The sequence below is a fragment of the Siphateles boraxobius genome, unplaced genomic scaffold (genome assembly GCF_051911475.1).
Source record: "Siphateles boraxobius isolate OS27281-9 unplaced genomic scaffold, OSU_SipBor_1 46, whole genome shotgun sequence".
In the NCBI taxonomy this organism is placed as follows: domain Eukaryota; kingdom Metazoa; phylum Chordata; class Actinopteri; order Cypriniformes; family Leuciscidae; genus Siphateles; species Siphateles boraxobius.
Genome location: NW_027509097.1, coordinates 6,726,452 through 6,746,417, shown reverse-complemented (window position 1 = coordinate 6,746,417; position 19,966 = coordinate 6,726,452). Strand labels below are relative to the sequence as shown.

At 38.2% G+C, this 19,966-nt stretch overlaps 2 protein-coding genes across 5 annotated transcripts in view; both read right to left on the bottom strand.

Moving 5' to 3' along the window:
• myo15b (myosin XVB) overlaps positions 1–2,609 on the bottom strand; it is a 32,725-nt gene extending 30,116 nt beyond the window's left edge. The window contains exon 1 of the mRNA XM_077200504.1: positions 207–2,609. Coding sequence (XP_077056619.1) covers positions 207–2,609 — 2,403 coding nt within the window. The remainder of the gene's footprint in view (positions 1–206) is intronic.
• Positions 2,610–4,683: 2,074 nt separating this feature from the next.
• llgl2 (LLGL scribble cell polarity complex component 2) overlaps positions 4,684–19,966 on the bottom strand; it is a 32,715-nt gene continuing 17,432 nt past the window's right edge. Inside the window, exons 11-26 of one of the 4 annotated variants that reach the window (XM_077200502.1) lie at positions 19,650–19,861; positions 18,502–18,569; positions 17,542–17,695; positions 17,319–17,423; positions 15,196–15,488; positions 13,758–13,905; positions 13,457–13,607; positions 13,224–13,340; positions 11,065–11,231; positions 10,722–10,983; positions 10,467–10,629; positions 10,334–10,362; positions 7,269–7,316; positions 6,849–6,891; positions 6,693–6,754; positions 4,684–5,691 (exon numbers count right to left, since the gene is read on the bottom strand). In XM_077200502.1, the coding sequence (XP_077056617.1) occupies positions 5,687–5,691; positions 6,693–6,754; positions 6,849–6,891; positions 7,269–7,316; positions 10,334–10,362; positions 10,467–10,629; positions 10,722–10,983; positions 11,065–11,231; positions 13,224–13,340; positions 13,457–13,607; positions 13,758–13,905; positions 15,196–15,488; positions 17,319–17,423; positions 17,542–17,695; positions 18,502–18,569; positions 19,650–19,861 (2,027 nt within the window). In that variant the 3' untranslated portion in view covers positions 4,684–5,686. Of the gene's footprint in view, positions 5,692–6,675; positions 6,755–6,848; positions 6,892–7,268; positions 7,317–10,333; positions 10,363–10,466; positions 10,630–10,721; positions 10,984–11,064; positions 11,232–13,223; positions 13,341–13,456; positions 13,608–13,757; positions 13,906–15,195; positions 15,489–17,318; positions 17,424–17,541; positions 17,696–18,501; positions 18,570–19,649; positions 19,862–19,966 lie in introns of all 4 variants that reach the window. The other 3 variants (XM_077200499.1, XM_077200503.1, XM_077200501.1) reach the window with 3 other exon arrangements.

Sequence of the window (19,966 nt, the reverse complement as noted above, 5' to 3'; positions counted from 1 at the left end):
GATCTGTCACTGATAGCCCCCAGTGGGCTGACATGTGGATAACACCCACACTCTTTCCCAGCTATGACATCCTTCTCTGATTCAAACAATAAACTTGTAGATATCACTGCATCCCTTATAACATCCCAAATATACACAGAGGTTATTTGCAATTACAAGTGAGTTCAACACCAAGAATTATGTAAATAATTTTGCAAATCTCGTACCTGTGTGCTGTTAAGTCTCTCCTCTAGCATTTTTTGGATCGGATCTTCGGATTCCCATGGGCCTTTGCCATTATGGACTGGAATGATGTGAGCATGTTCATCATCTTGATACACCGTCCATTTAGTGAGCTTCTCCACCGTCTGATGGGGCAGGAGGTTCTCTGAACGCAGCCAGTCTTGAGGATCACCCCACATCTGTTGAGTCTGAGCCCAGTTTAGCTCCATAGTGGAGGGCAAAAGACCCTCACCCATCAGCTCCGCCACCTCTCGGTCTGCATCTTCCTCATAAGAAGGTTGCGTCACTCCATTCCTCCTTGTCTCGGATTCTGCTGATATATCTGCCTTCCTTATATTCCTTTCCACTTCTTTGCTCTGTCCCGCACTTACACCTTTAATCAAGGGTTTAGACATAGACAACTTGGTGATGTTTACTTGTGATCCCCCAAGTTTTCCCTTGGCGGCTTGTGATATACTTGTACCACCTTTGATCCCTAATATTGGCTCTTTGTTGTCTGCTTTGACCTCTGGCTGTCCCTCAGTCACTCGAGAGTTTGGACTGCTATTCTTATCACTTTCACTCCCCTGAGTGTTTTTCTTGATGGACCTTAGTAGGCTAAGGTCTGGCTTGACTGGAAGAACCAGTCGACCACCAGGCTTTGGTGGTTTACGCTCTGTGCTGCCTCCATCGCCTGTGCTGGTACTTGTAGATGGACTGGTGGCATCCTTTGCCTTGTCAATTTTGTTCATCCTTGGGAACACAATTGCATATTTGGCATCTCCTGAGTTGGCCTTTTCCTCTATGTCTTGTGGAGATGAACAAGGCTCATCAAAAGAATTACCCTGGGGATCAGCTGTAGTACCCTCATCTGTCTTGGAATCCTTTGAGGATGATACTTCCTTCTTTGATTTTCCACTACCTGCCATTTTCATAACCATCTTGTGTCGGATAAGACTCTTCTTTGACTTGGTACTGCTACTCCTCTTCTTTAATACCAAATCAGAGAGCCATTTTGAGACCCCAATCGCTTGGGTGACTGCCGATATTTTTCTTCGAACGTGAATGCTCTTTGGCATCTTCTTTTGAATCCATCCTGAGACACACCGCAATGTCGTCATGCCTCTTTTCCGGGCCAATAAACGCTCTGTTGACTTTGAGGACGTCTCTTCTTCAGGCTCAGCTGCATCTGGCTCTATTTTCTCACATGCATCTTGTTTTGGTTCTTCAACAGCATCTACAGTGTCTTTTGAAGTTTCCTCTCTGGCGTTCTTGCTTTTATCATCTTTGCCTTTGCCTCTCATTGAAAATAGCCCACGAGATTGTCTGTTCAACAATCCTTTTGGGCCTTTTGTTGGGCTTTCTTCCTGTTGATCTGCTTCCTCTGTCTTGGCAATTGCCTTAGTTTTACTTGCCAACTGTAGAATTTGAGACTTACCTTTAGTGGTGCCAACTTTGGAGAGAGACATTTCTTTAATTTTGACTCCTTTTGAAGACACAGAACCTTCTTTAGGGTCCTCTCCTCTAGAAGGCCCCTTCTTTTGTAGTATCTTGGATTTTATCATCTTTTTCTGCCCCTGGAGGTGGACTGTCAGGTTTAGCGGTCCTGGTTTTGTTGATGAACGTGCCGTCTCTCCCTGTGTGCTCTCTTCCCCTGTATCACTCAGTAGCTCCTCAGAGTCTATTTCTTCTAGTTCCTTCTCGGGTTCTATGATTTTACTTTCAGTAGGCACATCAGAGTTGTCGTCGCTCACACTTTTCTTTTCCTCTTCTTCTTCCTCCTTTTCTGTTTTTTTGTCTACATCTGACAGCTCTTCTGCACCACTTAATACACTTGCGTCTGTCTCATCAGTGTCCTCGATGCAATCTGACCCCTCCTTCTTGTCATCCTTACCTTCTTCATCACTCTCTTGCTCTGAGCTCTCTGTTTTTTCACTCTCTGATTCATCCTCTTCGGTATCTACTACTTTAGCACCTGTCCTTGTACCTTTTGCAGGAGTTCTGGCTAGACTTTTTTTCTGTTCAGGTTTTGATTTGACAGCTTTCCCCGCTCTCCCTCTTACCGTATTGTCATTAGTAACCTTAGCAGGTAAGATTTTGCCATTTTGCCTTTTCGTTTTGGCTATTTGCCTAGAGGTCTCTATCTCTTCCTCTGGTGGTGCCTCGGTTTGGTTACTCTTTCCAGTTTTCATCTCCTTATCTTTTTTGTTCTTGCCTTTCCCAGCTATCTCTTCCTTCTTTACAGATTTATCACCTTTTCCTTTCCCAATTTCATTATTATTTGAGAGAATTTGAGATCCAGTCTTTCCTCCTTTTTTCAGGGGAATTGATTCTTTTTTGTCTGCCTTTCCTGGCACTGCTTTTTGCTTCCCTCCTCTAGCCCTGGTAGGGGATTTGGCTGGAGGCATGATTCTGGGTCAAAGTAACCTCACTGGTCCTCTTTCTGACTTCCCCCGTCAATGTCAAGACATTTCTTCAATGACCTAAGAATGCTAAAATATTTTCAAAGATTAAAAGATCTGTGTCAGGAAGCTACTCATAAAGCGTAATATTACGCTAATCCTTTCACTAATGTCTTTTTTTACTTCTGTTCAGGTTTAGTGAAACCTTAACTACCATGGGTGGAGATCATGTGTCATGTCTTTCAACTAAAGTGCAAGGTGTACCTGACCTAATGGTCACCATTAGGACTGGGTTTCAGGCATTTAGCTCTTCACCCTCAATAATGCCGATTGGATTAGATATAGACAGATACAGACAGTATAACAAGATACTTCCAAGTACTCAATTACTCAATTACAATTTCTTTTTTTAGAAGAAATTCCAACATAAAATTAGAAATGGGGATTGATTCTTAAATCAAATGACCATTAACAATCAGAACAAACAAAACACTCACTGCAGGCTTTCATCTGTTTACTACCGCATGACTTACCTGTCTTCTTAGGTACATATGAGGCACTGAGGGGGTCTTGTGAGTATTTCTGCTAGTCCCGAACACTCCATGGATTGATTCTGTGACTAGACTCAAACACCAACACAGTTTCTCAGACACACACACACACACACACACACACACACACACACACACACACACACACACACACACACACACACACACACACACACACACTTTCAAGAGCTGTAGTGAATAATTTATATTTGACAGCACACCATACAGTTATGCACCCATTCATATCGGCAGCTGCTGAACAGATGGTGGAAAGGTGAGAGGCTTCACTGCAAGGGTGACAAAAGGTGTTGATACATGAGAGAGCAAAAGAAAAACACTATCACATGCTCACACATTTACAAACAACTTCCAGAAGACATTCCGTCACAATGTCGTACAAAGTCTAAGTTTTCTTTCTCCATTAAGATCTAGATTGGAAAGTAGGATAAAAAATTAAGTGGCAAAACACACACACACACATAGACATAATGATTTTTATACTGTACAAACTATATCCTACACTAACCTTACCTCTAAAACTACCCATCACAGAACACTTTCAGATTTTCAAAACACTTGATTTAGTATGATTTATAATAAGTTTTCCTCATGGGGACCAATATTTTTTTTCCCATAAGGTCATCATTTAATGATATTACTATCCTTGTGGTGACATTTGGTCAAAAATGAATAATTTAGTAAATACCAGGTACACACACAATAACTACAAACAACAAATGTATCCTGTTTCAGGATAAAAAAAAATATTGACAAAAGTTTTATATCAAAGAGAGTAAATCTAAGATCTAAGAGAGTGCATCTGTGTAGCTTAAGTACATTGTCATTTATAAATTAGTCTTTTTTTTTGTCCTGTCTGTAAATCAAATGTTGGTCGTTGTGTAACTTTGATATGGTAATTTCATTGCCATAATAGGGAAATACATATAAATATTATGTTATTAGTTTTTTTTCATTATTTGAATCTCATTTATATTCAGAAGCTACTACTTGACCATACTAATATAATGTATAACTTCCACTTTATTTACTCTATATAACTTGCTTGTGCTGTGCGCACAACATCGTTAACAGCTATTTTCCAGAATTCTTTGAGATGGTGTCCAATATCAGGTAAACATTTGAGCTACTGCGATTAGGGAACAAAGCATCTCTCAATAATAGATGATCAAAACTCTTGGCCGACTGTGTATGACAACTGATCAGACCAAAGGGATATTTCCTTTCAAATGTTTTCAAAAGCTACAACCACCAAAAGAGCCATAGATGACTACACAGATGAAAAGTTAGAGTTAACCAATTTTGCTCTAGCTTTCTGAGTCTAATTATGGGCCATTTTTAGTATTTAAAATTAGACTAGCGAACTTGAACAAAATGAATGTTTTAGATTCTTTATATTTTATTCTCTACTGCATTTATATATTTAATAACTTCTTATTGGACTTCCCTGAATTAAACGGAAACTTAGACAGAATGAGAAAACTCATCAAAAATTATGAAAAAGACAGTAGTTTGTGTGAAAAAATCTTTACTGAGAAGACTGTAGTGTGAAGTTACAAAGAATAATAATTAGTGTTCTCATACATAATCATGTTTCTACAAAAATATATTCTAGACCCCCCCAAAGAAAACGCTAATCGCATTTCAGGAGACAGTACCAAAATATTTCCTCAGATCAGAAAATACAGCCCTCCGTAAAAGGAACCCACCATCAAAACAGGTACGGATTTTCATATACACATATATTAAAACATTTGACTACAATATTTTAAAATTACATTCCTAAATTACATCATTCATTATTGGCATAACAAAAAAAGTTTTACATTAAAAAAAAAAGAAATTAAAAACCTAGCCCCTCAGAAAGCTGTACACCCTAGAAACTACAGCATATGACTACACAGTAGTGTATAAGTACCTATAAGAACTTTTATCTACCCACTGTTCTCATTGGTGTGGACGGGGGAAAGGCAACACTACTTTTGGAATACAGTAGGGTTTAAAATGTGTATGGGGTTTAAATGCAACGGTGTTATAGCATCTAGTGCTAACATTGCCTTGTCGTCCTACCCTAATTCATCAGCAACAGCTAATGGCATCTTCACCCAGGTATTATACACCATCTATGCAAATTCGGAGGTCCTGAATTTGGTATAAAAGAAAAGTCATGCATTTAAAATTAATTTAAAAAACAAAATTGTCAGTCTTTCAAATGCCACTGCATTTGCTCAGGTTGCTGCACAGGTAGACGCTGGTGGTGTGAAGGTGGTCAGTCAGCATGTAATGGATTCAGTGGAGATACAGTGATTGGTCTTAGCAGGCACAGGTGGTGGTCCCTCGCTCTCTTCTCTCTGTCGTCTCCCTGGGTGTAGAAGCTCTTGAGTGGGAGGTTACACTCTCCAGGGCAAGGCTTTCTCGTGGTTCAGTAGTGGTACTAGCAGTAGTGTTCAGATCGTAAGCAAGTCTGGAGTGAAGAGCGGATCCAGAATCGTTCAGGCACGGGGTATAAAAGGCTCAGTCTGTGGACGCAGCAGAGAGCAAAGAGGTGCAATGAACATAAAGCTCAAAAGTTATATAATAATATTTGTTTCTAAAGACAGATCAAAACTTCAATTACACTGGTCATGATAAGGACATTTTATCAGACAAACTGAATCTTAGAAAGATTTATTCACTTTAAATTTAAACAAACAAATAAAAACTATGATTTCCTCACACATTTATGTACGTTGTAGAATGTCAATATTGTAAAAATCAATAATTTAAATTCTACATTAAAAACTCTTTTTGGTCTTAGCTCATTTTACTTTCACACTATAGTTTAGTGATGATAAATAAATTAATAAATAAGTAACAATAAATAAAAAATAATATTAAAATGGACAGACCAAAAAACAAATTTTTAAAGACCGAGATGATAAAATTGATCCACATTTAATAATAATAATGTTATTATTACTACAATTATTATTATTGAAGCTGTCTCCTCTGTCTTTAAAAAATATATATTTGGAGTTCACACTGAATTTTGAATTCACACTGTAGTTTGTATAAGCCGGCCTTCCTGTACGTAACATAGTAATAATAATGTTATTATTATTATTATTAGTAGTAGTAGTATTAAAGTTGTCTACAACTGAAATTCTAGAGAAATCTACATACTGTATGTTCTCTTATCTCCTATTTCTTTGCATGTCATTAACATTGTATTATATAGACCTGTACAAACCAAAAGAAATTTAGAATTACTCAAAATATGAAAAAGTGCACCCAAAGCACATTGTGATTATTATGCACATTATGAATACCTGACCCATTTTTTAATGAACAGCTCTCAGAGCACCTTCAAACACACGACTGCACCGAAACGCATACATAAAGATGTGCATTTCAAATACTAAGAAAAAAATCCTACTTTGGAAGGCAATGATCAAGCTTCTTTAAACTCTTGTAATAGGGCTATTTACAATACGAGTTTTGGAATAACTATTTATGCTAATTAGGAATAGAAAATAATTACCTCCATTGCTCAGGATATTGCCTGCTTTTGGCTTAGTCTTCAGATTATTCTCTAGGAACGTCCTTTAAACAAACAATTGGAGGATTATTTAAACCTTACCGGCATTAATGAATATTAACAAAGTAATAGAATCTACATTAAATGAAACTTTCTTACGTTTGATCTCCTTCTAGGGACTTCTGGATCTCCTGAAGCACACCTGTGTTAGAACAAGATGTGAGTCAAACAAGTTTTTCCCGCAAATCACTAAGACACTAAATACTACGAGTCCAGCAAACACCATCCTCACTGGAATTGCTTGTAAAGTACTTCGAAATTAGCTCTTCTCTTTATAAACAAACATCATCATATGACTGTATTATTGTGCAGGCAGATGAAAGTGTTACATATCATGCACACACGTCTGCACAGACCAGGCCATGATTAATCATACAGCATGTTTAGATTATTGTTTTAGGCATGTCACAAAACATACACAGCAAGCAAGATACAAACAAACTGATAATGCTCTGAGGTGTTACACATCTAAACTATTTCAGAATATCCTGTCTAACTGCTGATTCCTCATGTACTCACTCTCATCGTTGAGCAAAGCATGCTCCATTACTTGTCTAGCAGAATTCTCTGGAACACACAAGCACACTGATTAGTTGGGCTAAAGCTTGAAAGGGGAGTTATAGATACAATCCATTATTGTTGCAACTCGCAGGTCACAAGCAGTGTTGTTTTAGTATTGTTTATGTATATATTAATATTTTATATATTTTGAATTATCTTTTATTTTAATATTTTGAGTTTTCATTTTAATTTCAGTTTAAGAGTCAGTTGTTTTGTGCTTTTGTAATTAAAAAAAATATATACATGACATATTTAGGTTTCATTTATTTTTCAGTTTAGGTTTTAGTCGTTTTAGTACTTCAACAAAGTTACTTGCAGTATGTACATATGCATTAATTTTCATTTAATGTTTACATTTTATTTCAATGAACAATTTTTTTTTAATGGTTTTAGTAACCAATAACATCTCTTGATCCAGGCAAATTATCAAATGAAATATAATTAAACAATGGGGTTCATTCACCCCATTGTGTGTGTGTGTGTGTGTGTGTGTGTGTGTGTGTGTGTGTGTGTGTGTGTGTGTGTGTGTGTGTGTGTGTGTGTGTGTGTGAGTGAGTGAGTGAGTGAGAGAGTGAGAGAGAACGAGAACGTCTTAAGAGAGCATCATATATGCGGAGAATGACGAAAGGAAAGGATGTGCAAAAAGCAGGGTGGTGATGGCGCAGTGGATAAGACACATGCCTTTGGTGTGAGAGCCGGGTTCGAATCCACTGTGAGACACCAATGTGTCCCTGAGCAAGATACTTAACCCCTAGTTGCTCCAGAGGCGTACCTCTGACATATATATCAATTGTAAGTCGCTTTGGATAAAAGCGTCAGATAAATGTAAATGTAAAAGCCCTTATATGGTTTGGCAGTTTTATGCAAATTACTAACCTCGAGCATACAGCCACTCATTTAGAATATTCAAAATGATTTAATATTAGAATGAGGTTAAGAACAAATTCATGTGCATATGCACGTGTTGCGATTGAGGTAGAATTTTTTTGTGAAAAGTTCTCCTGTGCGTGTAAAAACAAATAATCCACACAATAATTAGTGAATGAGACCCAATGCACATGATACAACTCCTACTTTTCAATGGAATACTTGATTGTCATTGGTCAGTAGCAGTTTGCTTAATAACATGCACAAAACTCAAAATTATTATATTATATGATACTATATGATACCAGTATGTATGCATGTATACAGGTCCTTCTCAAAAAATTAGCATATTGTGATAAAGTTCATTATTTTCCATAATGTAATGATAAAAATTAAACTTTCATATATTTTAGATTCATTGCACACCAACTGAAATATTTCAGGTCTTTTATTTTTTTAATACTGATGATTTTGGCATACAGCTCATGAAAACCCAAAATTCCTATCTCAAAAAAATTGCATATCATGAAAACCCAAAATTCCTATCACAGAAAATTTGCATATCATGAAAAGGGTCTCTGCAAAAGATTCCTGAGGCATTTAAAAACTCCCAGCCTGTTTCATTACTCAAAAACGCAATCATGGGTAAGACTGCCGACCTGACTGCTGTCCAGAAGGCCATCATTGACACCCTCAAGCAAGAGGGTAAGACACAGAAAGAAATTTCTGAACAAATAGGCTGTTCCCAGAGTGCTGTATCAAGGCACCTCAGTGGGAAGTCTGTGGGAAGGAAAAAGTGTGGCAAAAAACGCTGCACAACGAGAAGAGGTGACCGGACCCTGAGGAAGATTGTGGAGAAGGACCGATTCCAGACCTTGTGGGACCTGCGGAAGCAGTGGACTGAGTCTGGAGTAGAAACATCCAGAGCAACCGTGCACAGGCGTGTGCAGGAAATGGGCTACAGGTGCCGCATTCCCCAGGTCAAGCCACTTTTGAACCAGAAACAGTGGCAGAAGCGTCTGACCTGGGCTACAGAGAAGCAGCACTGGACTGTTGCTCAGTGGTCCAAAGTACTTTTTTCGGATGAAAGCAAATTTTGCATGTCATTCGGAAATCAAGGTGCCAGAGTCTGGAGGAAGACTGGGGAGAAGGAAATGCCAAAATGCCTGAAGTCCAGTGTCAAGTACCCACAGTCAGTGATGGTCTGGGGTGCCATGTCAGCTGCTGGTGTTGGTCCACTGTGTTTTATCAAGGGCAGGGTCAATGCAGCTAGCTATCAGGAGATTTTGGAGCACTTCATGCTTCCATCTGCTGAAAAGCTTTATGGAGATGAAGATTTCATTTTTCAGCACGACCTGGCACCTGCTCACAGTGCCAAAAACACTGGTAAATGGTTCACTGACCATGGTATTACTGTGCTCAATTGGCCTGCCAACTCTCCTGACCTGAACCCCATAAAGAATCTGTGGGATATTGTGAAGAGAAAGTTGAGAGACGCAAGACCCAACTCTCTGGATGAGCTTAAGCCCGCTATCGAAGCATCCTGGGCCTCCATAACCCCATGCCGCATTGAAGCAGTCATTTCTGCAAAAGGATTGCCGACCAAGTATTGAATGCATAACTGAACATTATTGTTTGAAGGTTGACTTTTTTTGTATTAAAAAAACACTTATTTTATTGGTCGGATGAAATATGCAAATTTTTTGAGATAGGAATTTTGGGTTTTCATGAGCTGTATGCCAAAATCAAAAGATTTAAAACAATAAAAGACCTGAAATAGTTCACTTGGTGTGCAATGAATCTAAAATATATGAAAGTTTAATTTTTATCATTACATTATGGAAAATAATTAACTTTATCACAATATGCTAATTTTTTGAGAAGGACCTGTATGTACACCAGTATATATGCTTGGTGCTTTTATGAGTTTATGAGCTTTTAGCAAAATTCCAAGAATTAACATGGCACCGTTTCATCAATTATGGATTGTCTAAGCATGGACAGAAGTATTTTGTATGAGTGACATATGGGAATAAAATGGGGAAGCATTTAACAAAGCACTAAGAACATGCGTGTTTTAGGGTTGGTCGGATGCTTAGTTTGCACAATTCACACAGATGTAAAACAAGAAAAAGAAAAAGCAAACTGAATCTCACCATATCCATCACTCTCCCTTTTGAAATTTCTGGAAAGAAAGAACAAACAAACATCAATATAAAAACACTTATTAATCTTTGACAACAGGAAAGGAATAATGAATTCTGAGCTATTACACAACTACACACACACCTGTGTTCAGTAGGCACTCCATCTGGCTGGTCCTTATGGACGGGACTTGATGGGGTCTTGGGTCTCATTTGTAGGGGAGCTTCAACCAGACACCGTGGCTCCACCACCAAGCGGGTGGAGAGAGAAAACCGCTCAAACTCAGATGGGGAGATCAGGTAGAAACCTAAAATATGACCAGACAGTTTCAGAGTAGATTCATGCTTTAAGATAAGTGAGTAAATGCACTGTGTGCGTAAAAAAGTGAGTATTTCCTACCTTGGCCATATTTGGTGAAAACACAAGATGCGATTCCGCTGACGTCTTCTCTTCGTATGCAAGGATAGTGGACCAGCATTTTGATGGAGGGCAGAGAGATGACATGTAGCTCACCCTGATTGGTCAGCACCACCAGGCTGCTCTCTAACTGTTCATCGGTCCGAGAGCCAAACCAAGCCACGCCCACACGGCGCACTCGAGAGCCGTCAACTGCTGTTAGCTTCAGCTTTGACTTACTGCTCACTTTAGGCAGGGTAAACAGCTGTGCACACACAAATACGGTAAGACGCACAATCTCTGTTGGCAATGGGTGAAAAATAAATTGTGTCATGCAAATTCTCACCTTAAATTGCTCCTCTGACACAACCAATAGATGGTGTGAACCATGCATTTCAGGACTGCGTGCCAGATCATGGGCCACCTCCAGGGGCTCGGGCAGAGGGGAGCCCTTGCCATCCAAGACCACCAAACCAATCACTGGTGCACGATGCATCAACTGAATCTCTTTAGCTGGGGATGAAGAAGCACTTTTTTTATAGAAGATCTGTTTATGTATGCAGGGTTTTGTGGACACTACTGTTTAAAATTTTGTGGTCAGTGAGATTTTATAATTTATGCTATCAAAAACAGTTATAAGAAGAAATATTTTTACAATTATATACAATAACTGTTTTCTATTATAATATATTTTAAAATGTACTTTATTCCTAGGATACTAAATTGAACTTTCAGAAGCCATTTGCCTTCAGCGTCACATGAAGAAATGATTCTAATATGCTGATTTTGTGTGGCTTAATTGTGTGGAAACGGTGATAATTTTTTTCAAGATTGAAAAAGTCCTAATGGAGAGATTTTTGTTTTTTATAAATAGAAATCTTTCGTAACAATGTAAATGTCTTTTACGGTCACATTTGGTCACTTAAATGAGTTCTTGTTAGGGATGTCCCAATCAGGTTTTTTATGCCCCTGATCCGATCCAAGTCAATGAATATTGAGTATGTGCTGATATCTAGTCCCAATCCGATACTTGTACTTTCCATGTGCTTGGTGCACACTTCAAGAACATTAAAGTTATTAAAATAAATCCAATGTATACAGGGACATAAAGAGAGTTTCTCAGAGGCTCAAATGTAAAAAAAGGATATCTATTACTACAGAGTAATTTATATATATACACACACACACACACACACACACACACACACACACACACACACACACACACACACACACACACACACACACACACACACACACACACACACACACACACACACACACACTATAAAGACATCGGTTATAATGGTGGACATTGCAAACAGACTGTGGTCACAATTATGAATATGGGACTACTGTTATAAACTTCTTATATTTTATATGTACAATAAGCAGAACTGCAACAAAAAGAAACAAAACTGGATTTAAGGTTAGAAAGCATGAAGCTCACGGCGTCAGAATGCCAGTCTGTCAGTCAAGTCCAAAGCAAGACGCAACCCATAGCAATGCTTTATGGCAACGACGTCTCAGACAGTCTGACGACAGATAAAAATAAACAGTAAATAAATGACTTTTGAGTGATTTGTTTTGGCTGACCAACCCACTTGAAGGGCACCTGTACGATACCGACACCTGTGTGACAGCAGATGTAAAATAACGGATCGGGCTTAGGACAGCCCATACCGATCAGTTAAAAAATGCTTAATTCGCCCTGATGTCGATCTTTGAGATCGGCTCGGGACATCCGTAGTTCTTGCCAATTAAAAGTATTAATCTCTTTAATAAAAAAATAAAATAAAACAACCTCACCCTTTACAGTGATTTTACCAAGTGTAAATGTATTGTAAAGATAAGTAGAGTGCCAAAACGCCCTTAAAGGGATAGTCACCCAAAAATGAAAATTCTGTCATTAATTACTCACCCTCATGTCGTTCCAAACCCGTAAGACTTTTGTTCATCTTCGGAACACAAAGATATTTTTAATGAAATCGGAGAGCTTTCTGTCCCTCCATTGACAGCTGCACAACTGCCACTTTGCCGCTTTACAAAGTTCATAAAGAGATCATTAAACTAATCCATAAGAATTGAGCGGTTTATATGATGAACAGATTTAATTTAGGCTTTTATTCACATATAAACATTGATGTCTTTATGAACTTTTTGAAGCGTCAAAGTGGTAATTGTGTAGCTGTCAATGGAGGACCAGAAATCTCTGAGATTTCATCAAAAAGATTGTCATTTGTGTTCCGTAGATGAACAAAAGTATTACGGGTTTGGAACGACATGAGGGTGAGTAATTAGTGGGTGAACCATCCCTTTAACTGTGGTGAAATAACTAACACAAAACCTTAGAGTTTATTACTTTTATAAAACATCAGCAACAATATTACTCTAAAAGACATCTATGTTCGTTAAATGCATTTATTAAATTATTAATTTGTCTGTTCATCTGCTTCAAAGTTGAAGAGCTCTTAAAATGTCATTTATATAACATGTTCTTTTTACCTGCATGAGCCACTACTGGATCCTCTGCCCTTCGTTCCAGTGACGGCACACGGATGACATACGCAAAGACAGCTCCGCCATTGGTTCCTGCCCACAGTGAGGGCGTACTGTGAGAACCTGAGGAAAAGAGAGAGGCAGCTGATGAAGGTCTTCCGCTAGTCTAAGAGGATACATTGGGAATACTACCCCTAAATTTAATAATCAACAATTAAAAAAAACACTGTGGTACTCACTATCACTGACAAACGTATCTGCGAAGTAGAGTGTTCTGACGAGGCCCGTAAAGGAGTCGTCAGAAGAACGGGCTTCAATCTTTCTCTGTACAGGAGCCAACTCCATCTCCTGCAGAGCTTCGGCCTCCAGCCTGGCATTGATCTCCTGCAGCTGTGGAAACATTATTAATATTCACTATCGAGACAGAACCACCGTTTCAACAACTCAAGTGTGCAACGCTAATCGCTACCAAAATAACTGCATGCATGATTTGACAGCTGAATAACTGAAGCACTAGAGAAGAAGAGAGCGGATACACACCTTGGCTGCGTTGTTAGTGTGGTGTTTTCGCATGGAGACCCGGCTGCGGCGAATCCTACGAAAGGACTGTCGCAGGGACTTTTTGATGGACTTGACACGTGACAGCGGCCCCTCCAAGGCCATCTGATCACTGGGGTTTAGGGTGCACCTGCAAACAGACAGCAAACAACTATTAGCCTTCTTCTCAAAGAGGAAAAAAACCCCACACAACTGATAGAATTTACAATTCTAATGACCTTAAATAGGTCTAATGGTCTTAATAATCTTGATCTTAACAGTAAATGTTAATCTAAAGACTTGTGCTCATAAATAAAAGGCTTTATCTAACTTTTACTCATAAATAAAAGGCTTTATCTAACTTTTACTGTCAATTAAAAATTGTAGCTACATACAAATTAAAAAAAATAATCTAAAACTAACAAATGTAACTTTTTTTGTGGCAATTTTGAAAACCCTAAAATAAATTTGACAGATTTTTTTTCCCCATACATACATACATAGCAAGGACACATTAAATTGATCAAAAGTAACAGTAAATGCATTTATAATTTTACAAAAGAGTTCAATTTAAAATAAGGGCTGTTCTTTTGAACTTTCTATTCATCAAAGAATGTATGAATGTTTCTATTCATTAAACGATGTACCACGGTTTCCAAAAAAATATTAAGCAGCACAACTGTTTTCAACATTCATATTAGAATGATTTAAAAAGGATCATGTAACACTGAAGAGTGTCTTTACTGGAGTAACGATGCTGAAAATTCAGTTTTACCATCACAGGAATAAACTACAAACATTTTTTTTAAATAAAATAAAAAAAATTATTTTAAATTGTAATATTTCACAATATTACTGTTTTAGGAAATTTTTATAAAAATAAATGCAGCCTAGGGGAGTACAAAGGAATTCATTCATTTTTTTTTTTTGAACAATAGTGTAATTTACTGTTTAAATTAATTTAGACAGTAATTTATAGTCTAATAAAGAATAAGTATGTAGATTTGACTTGTATTGCACAAAAAATATATACATAATAAAAACAATATTTTATTTAGTTTAGTTATGCTTAATATGTACTGTACATTATATTTAATATTTTAACATTTTTCATATAGAAGACTTTAATGAAAAGCCAGACTATCATATGATTAGTGAATCAGACTGTGAGCAAATTTTCCACTGACGGATTTAGCATGATAAAAATACACAATGGTGACAAACACAATAGCTATAATAAAGACTTCCCTTTTTGAAGGGAACATCTTTAGACAATTGTGGTGATCACATCAGTCTAATAAACTTTATATTTCAGGTTACTTTTAAGGATATTCCTTAAATGTTCATTTGTACCCCCCAGCAGTCACTTGGATTAACAGTGACAGATCAACCTTTTGTACTAATAAAACTAAAATGCAATTTAAAATGGTTTTCTTCTCACTTGACAAAGACGTTATTCCTCTGATGGTAGTCATATAGGCCAAAGCCATGGCTGGTACCGAATGCAACCAGTTTCCACTCTGAGTGCAGAGAGATTGCCGTGACCACAGCGGGCGGCTGGCACTGCACCAGGGCGAAGGGCTGGAATCCTGGAGGGAACAGCACCGGCTCCTCCCGCACGTCTAGACGCGCTTGGCCCTTCCAGCGGAAGCCCTCCTGACCCTGCAGCAGGTCCACCACTGTAGCCTCAACCATCTGCTCGGCAGCCTCATCGTTCAGCTCCATAACCAGAATCTGAGTGGGAGGAGAAAAACGAATGAAAAAATGACATTTACTCAACTTTCTGATAGAAGCAGATAAGCAGAAGCATACAGCTAGAAGTATAACTGTACTGAAACCTCTTAGTAGTTCAGTGAAAGGGCAGAGCTATTGATCCTGAAGAGTGTTTTTTAACCGAGCTCATTTCCTAATGGCAGACATGATGTGTAGTGGACTGTTAATAAGCTGCTAAATCAGAGCGCTTTAGTCAAGTTCTCTCCCATGATTAATTATCAGCAGCGACTAAAATGTATGAGAAATCAGATAGTTTCCGTGCAATTGGATGCACTCATTGGAGGTCAAAGTTTAAGGTCAGTATATAAAAAATAAATAAATAATACTTTTATTCAGCAATACATAAGAAATGTTCCTTGAGCACCAAATCAGCATATTAGAATGATTTCTGTAGGATCATGTGACACTGAAGCTTTAACTTCACAGGAATAAATTACATTTTAATATATAAAATTAATTAAATGAATTAAAGGTGCAATGTGTAAATATTTTGAGTATCTATTAACAGAAATGCAATATGACATCCATAACTATGTGTTCAGTGGTGTATAAAGAACTTAATTAATAAACCATAATGTTTTTATTACCTTAGAATGAGGCATTTATATCTACATAGGCGCGGGAATCCCCTTCTATGAAGGTCGACATATTGTGACGTCATGTTTCTACCGTAGCCGAACGCGAACAAACAGCGTTACAGAGCGCGTTTCGTCACTACCTTGAAAGAGAAGCCGCAGAAAGCTAGAAGCTAGCCATAAACACCGTGAGTAGTGACTTTTCCCTTGTCAGTGGTGTAAAATATGTAGTTGGATTGTTTCATGTAACTTAATTCTTCTCCCTCCCTGTGTTATGGCTTTGCTATGTGGGGATAAATGTGCTGGTTACGTTCGTGAGACAGCTGATTAGTACTCTTGTCATTGACCGTAAAACAGTTACAGGAATCACCAACCCGTCGATCTTGGAAGCATTTTAAGTCGATCGAGTTTCCAAAATCAGAGAAAAAAAGCCTATTGTGTGTAGTAAATGGGGTCTAGGGGATGCGGAGGCGCGCGCTGTTACAATCACGTTATTTTTGCCGCAGGCAGCTTTGGGCTCATGCGGACGGGTCCAGTATAAACAAGGCTTAACGCTTTAACCAGCTCAGCCACAGTAACAGCTCATATTAGCCAGCTAAACTTTTACTACCCTGTTAGAAAAAATATATAGTTGCATAGTTTCATGTGGTTCTTCTCCCTCGCTGTATTATGGGTTTGCTATGTGGGGGGAAATGTGCTGGTTTCGTTCGTGAGACAATCAACTAATTACTATTATTATATTATATATTAAGACCCTTGATCCTCACCTGACTATGGCTTTGTAAACTTTATCCATGGTGTGGTTTATAATGGACTGTGGTACAGAAACTTGGTTTACTCTGGCTATTCTCTGCCGTCTCAGACGATGATGTTTGTCCCGTTTTAGCCACCGTAGCTTCTTCGAAAGGGAGGGGTGAGCGGTGGGCTGAGCCCTTAGCGTAAACTCGCAACCGAACCGCTAGATGTCGCTAAAAGTCACACACTGCACCTTTAACTTGTAATAATATTTCACTATGTCAACGTTTTTACTGTATTTTCATAAAATATATGCAGCTTTGGTGAGGATAAGAGACTCGTTTCAAAAAAATCTTATCAACCCAACATTTTTGAACAGTAAAGTAATAACTGAACAAAAGTAACCATTTTAGCATTGCTTGTTTTAATGATGTGTGTGAACCGAGTCAGTCATCTCTTAAACTCCCACATGTAAACTCACTTGTCCTGCAGTTCCAGCCACTGTCAGATATCCGCTGTATTTACACAGATGGATCTTCTGAATGCCAAGCCGAGGGTCGTCGCTGTATGGGTCAAAGCAGCCCACCTGATATATTGAAAAAATAATAAACACTGAATCAAATGTTTGATGAAAACTGTAAACAGCTGTGCAAATAATAGGACGTTGATTGTGAGAGGTAATGCTTGTTTTAGGTGAGATAGACCTTGCGGAACGGAGGCCACTCTCCCTCACTGCCCTGGTTCATGTTGTCATTTGGGTCGGCATCTGTGTGGAAGGCTCCCGCCGTGCTGAGCTTGTACATGGGGTAAAGACAGACACCTGAGGCGTCCCAGAAACGTACCGTGCCATCTTCGTGCCTTTCAAGAGGAGAAGGAATACATTTAACATGAAAGGTAACATTCATTTTAATAATCAGTTCCTCATTCCCTCCAGGTGAAACCATTACAGCATCTTAACAGAACATATTTCCTTGTTATTCCTTGTTTCCATGAGAAGGGAAAAACCCAACTATATTAAGCAAAGATTTTAAACAGGTTCCAAGTACCAAATGAGAGTAACAATTAGCTTTGAAATAGATTTACTGTAATAATACTCATTTTTTAGGAACTGTGAAATAACACGATTCGATTTGCAAAGTAAGAACAAGAATCTGATCGTTCCTTTTTTTGTTATCTGATGAAAGTTATGCGAGCGAAACAAGACAGACATAGAATAAACAATTGATTAAAGCATTTAATTTGTTGCACTGTTTATGAGTAAATAATATTCAAAAGTTAGTTGTTTTTTTTAAAAAGTAATTAACACTTATTCAGCAAGGATACATTCAATTGATAAAAGTTGTTAAAGATATTTCAATTTCAAATAAATGCCGTTCTTTTGAACGTTCTATTCATCAAAGAATCCAGAAAAAATGTATTTTCACAAAAATATTAAGCAGCACAACCATTTTCAACATTGACAATAAATACATAACCCCAAATAAGTTTATAAGAATGATTTTTAAAGGATCATTCTAAAACATTCTTCATTTTGACACGGTTTATAATTATGAGGAGAACAATTCTGCATATTTTACAGGTTGAAACTTTACAAGGAAACCAATGAATTCAAGACTTAAGATCACACCAAGACCGACAGCGTTACATCACACACATCTACTCACCCCGTGAGGAGCAGGTCTCTCTGGGGAGGGTCTGGGGCAAGATTCTGACCTCCATTTATAGGCCAAGGCTACAAAAAGACAGATTTGAAAACAAGAACTGAATAAATGTCCATGGTGCTGCTAAACAGAAACCATCACAACAAAACTTGGTACACTTGTGGGCGAGTTTTGAAGCCCACAGCAGCTAACTTTTAAAGGGATAGTGACCCAAAAATTAAAATCAACCCATCATTTACTCACCCTGAAGCCATCCTAGGTGTATATGACTTTCTTCTTTTAGACAAATACAATCAGAGATATATATTTTAAAAAATGTGCTGGCTCTTCCGAGCTTTATAATGGCAGTGAATGGAGGATGCGATTTTGAAAAGCCAAAATAAAGTGCATCCATCCATCCTAAAAATAATCCACATGGCTCCGGGGGAGGGGTTAATAAAGGCCTTCTGAAGTGAAGCGATGCTTTTGTGTAAGAAAAATATCCATATTTAAAACTTTATGAACTAGAATACCTAGCTTCCGGCAGACGGTCGTACACATCGATTTACGGCGAAAGACTAACCCTTGACCTGACTCATGACGTATTGACGAACGTAATTAGAAGTCTAAAACGAGAATTTTTAAAGAGAAATGTCAGAGGACTTCGATATAAGAGAAGAGAAGCTTGAATTTGTTGCCCAGCCCTATTTATTTGAATCGCAAGAGGCATCAAAGCTTACGCTACACCTACATCACATCAGGGGTTACTCATTTGGCACAAGTCAACTAGAAGCTAGTTATTTTAGTTTTTAAAGTTTTAAATACAGATATTATATGGATTACTTTTATGGTGGATGGATGCACTTTTTTGGACTTCAAAATCAGAACTGCCATTCACTACCATTATAAAGATTGAAAGAGCAATGATTATTTTAATATAACTCAGATTGTGTTCGTCTGAAAACAAAGGTGTATCGTCATATACACCTAGGATGGCTTAATGGTGAAACAATCATGGGAGGATTTTCATTTTGGGTGAACTATCCCTTTAACCCAGAAAATGACAGGTCAAAGCATTTCATGTGAGTATTCTCTTCCTGGTGTGTTGTTTTACTCCGTAACATGCAATGAGCTTAATATTTCTGTATTTGTGCAAACATATGCTTGCTTACCTTCTTAGAGTAGTGTGTGTTCTGCTGGGCTCCCGCAGCGTGCACTCTCTCCCACAGTTTGAGTGGGATGGAGGAGACGTGGTGCGAGCAGGTAATGGCTGAACAGTGTAATGGCACCAGGTAAGGCGTCTGGATGACGGGCCACCCCTCAGTCTGCAGATCCACCACCACAAGTTCCTCCTCCACCAAAACCACAAGAGCGCTTGGCTCACCTGCAACAAAATCACATTTAGACCACTTAGAGGAAGTGTGCTGACTGCAGCGCAGCTAATATGTTTTAAGTAAATGTAGAAAAAGCATGTAAAGGAACCAAAACA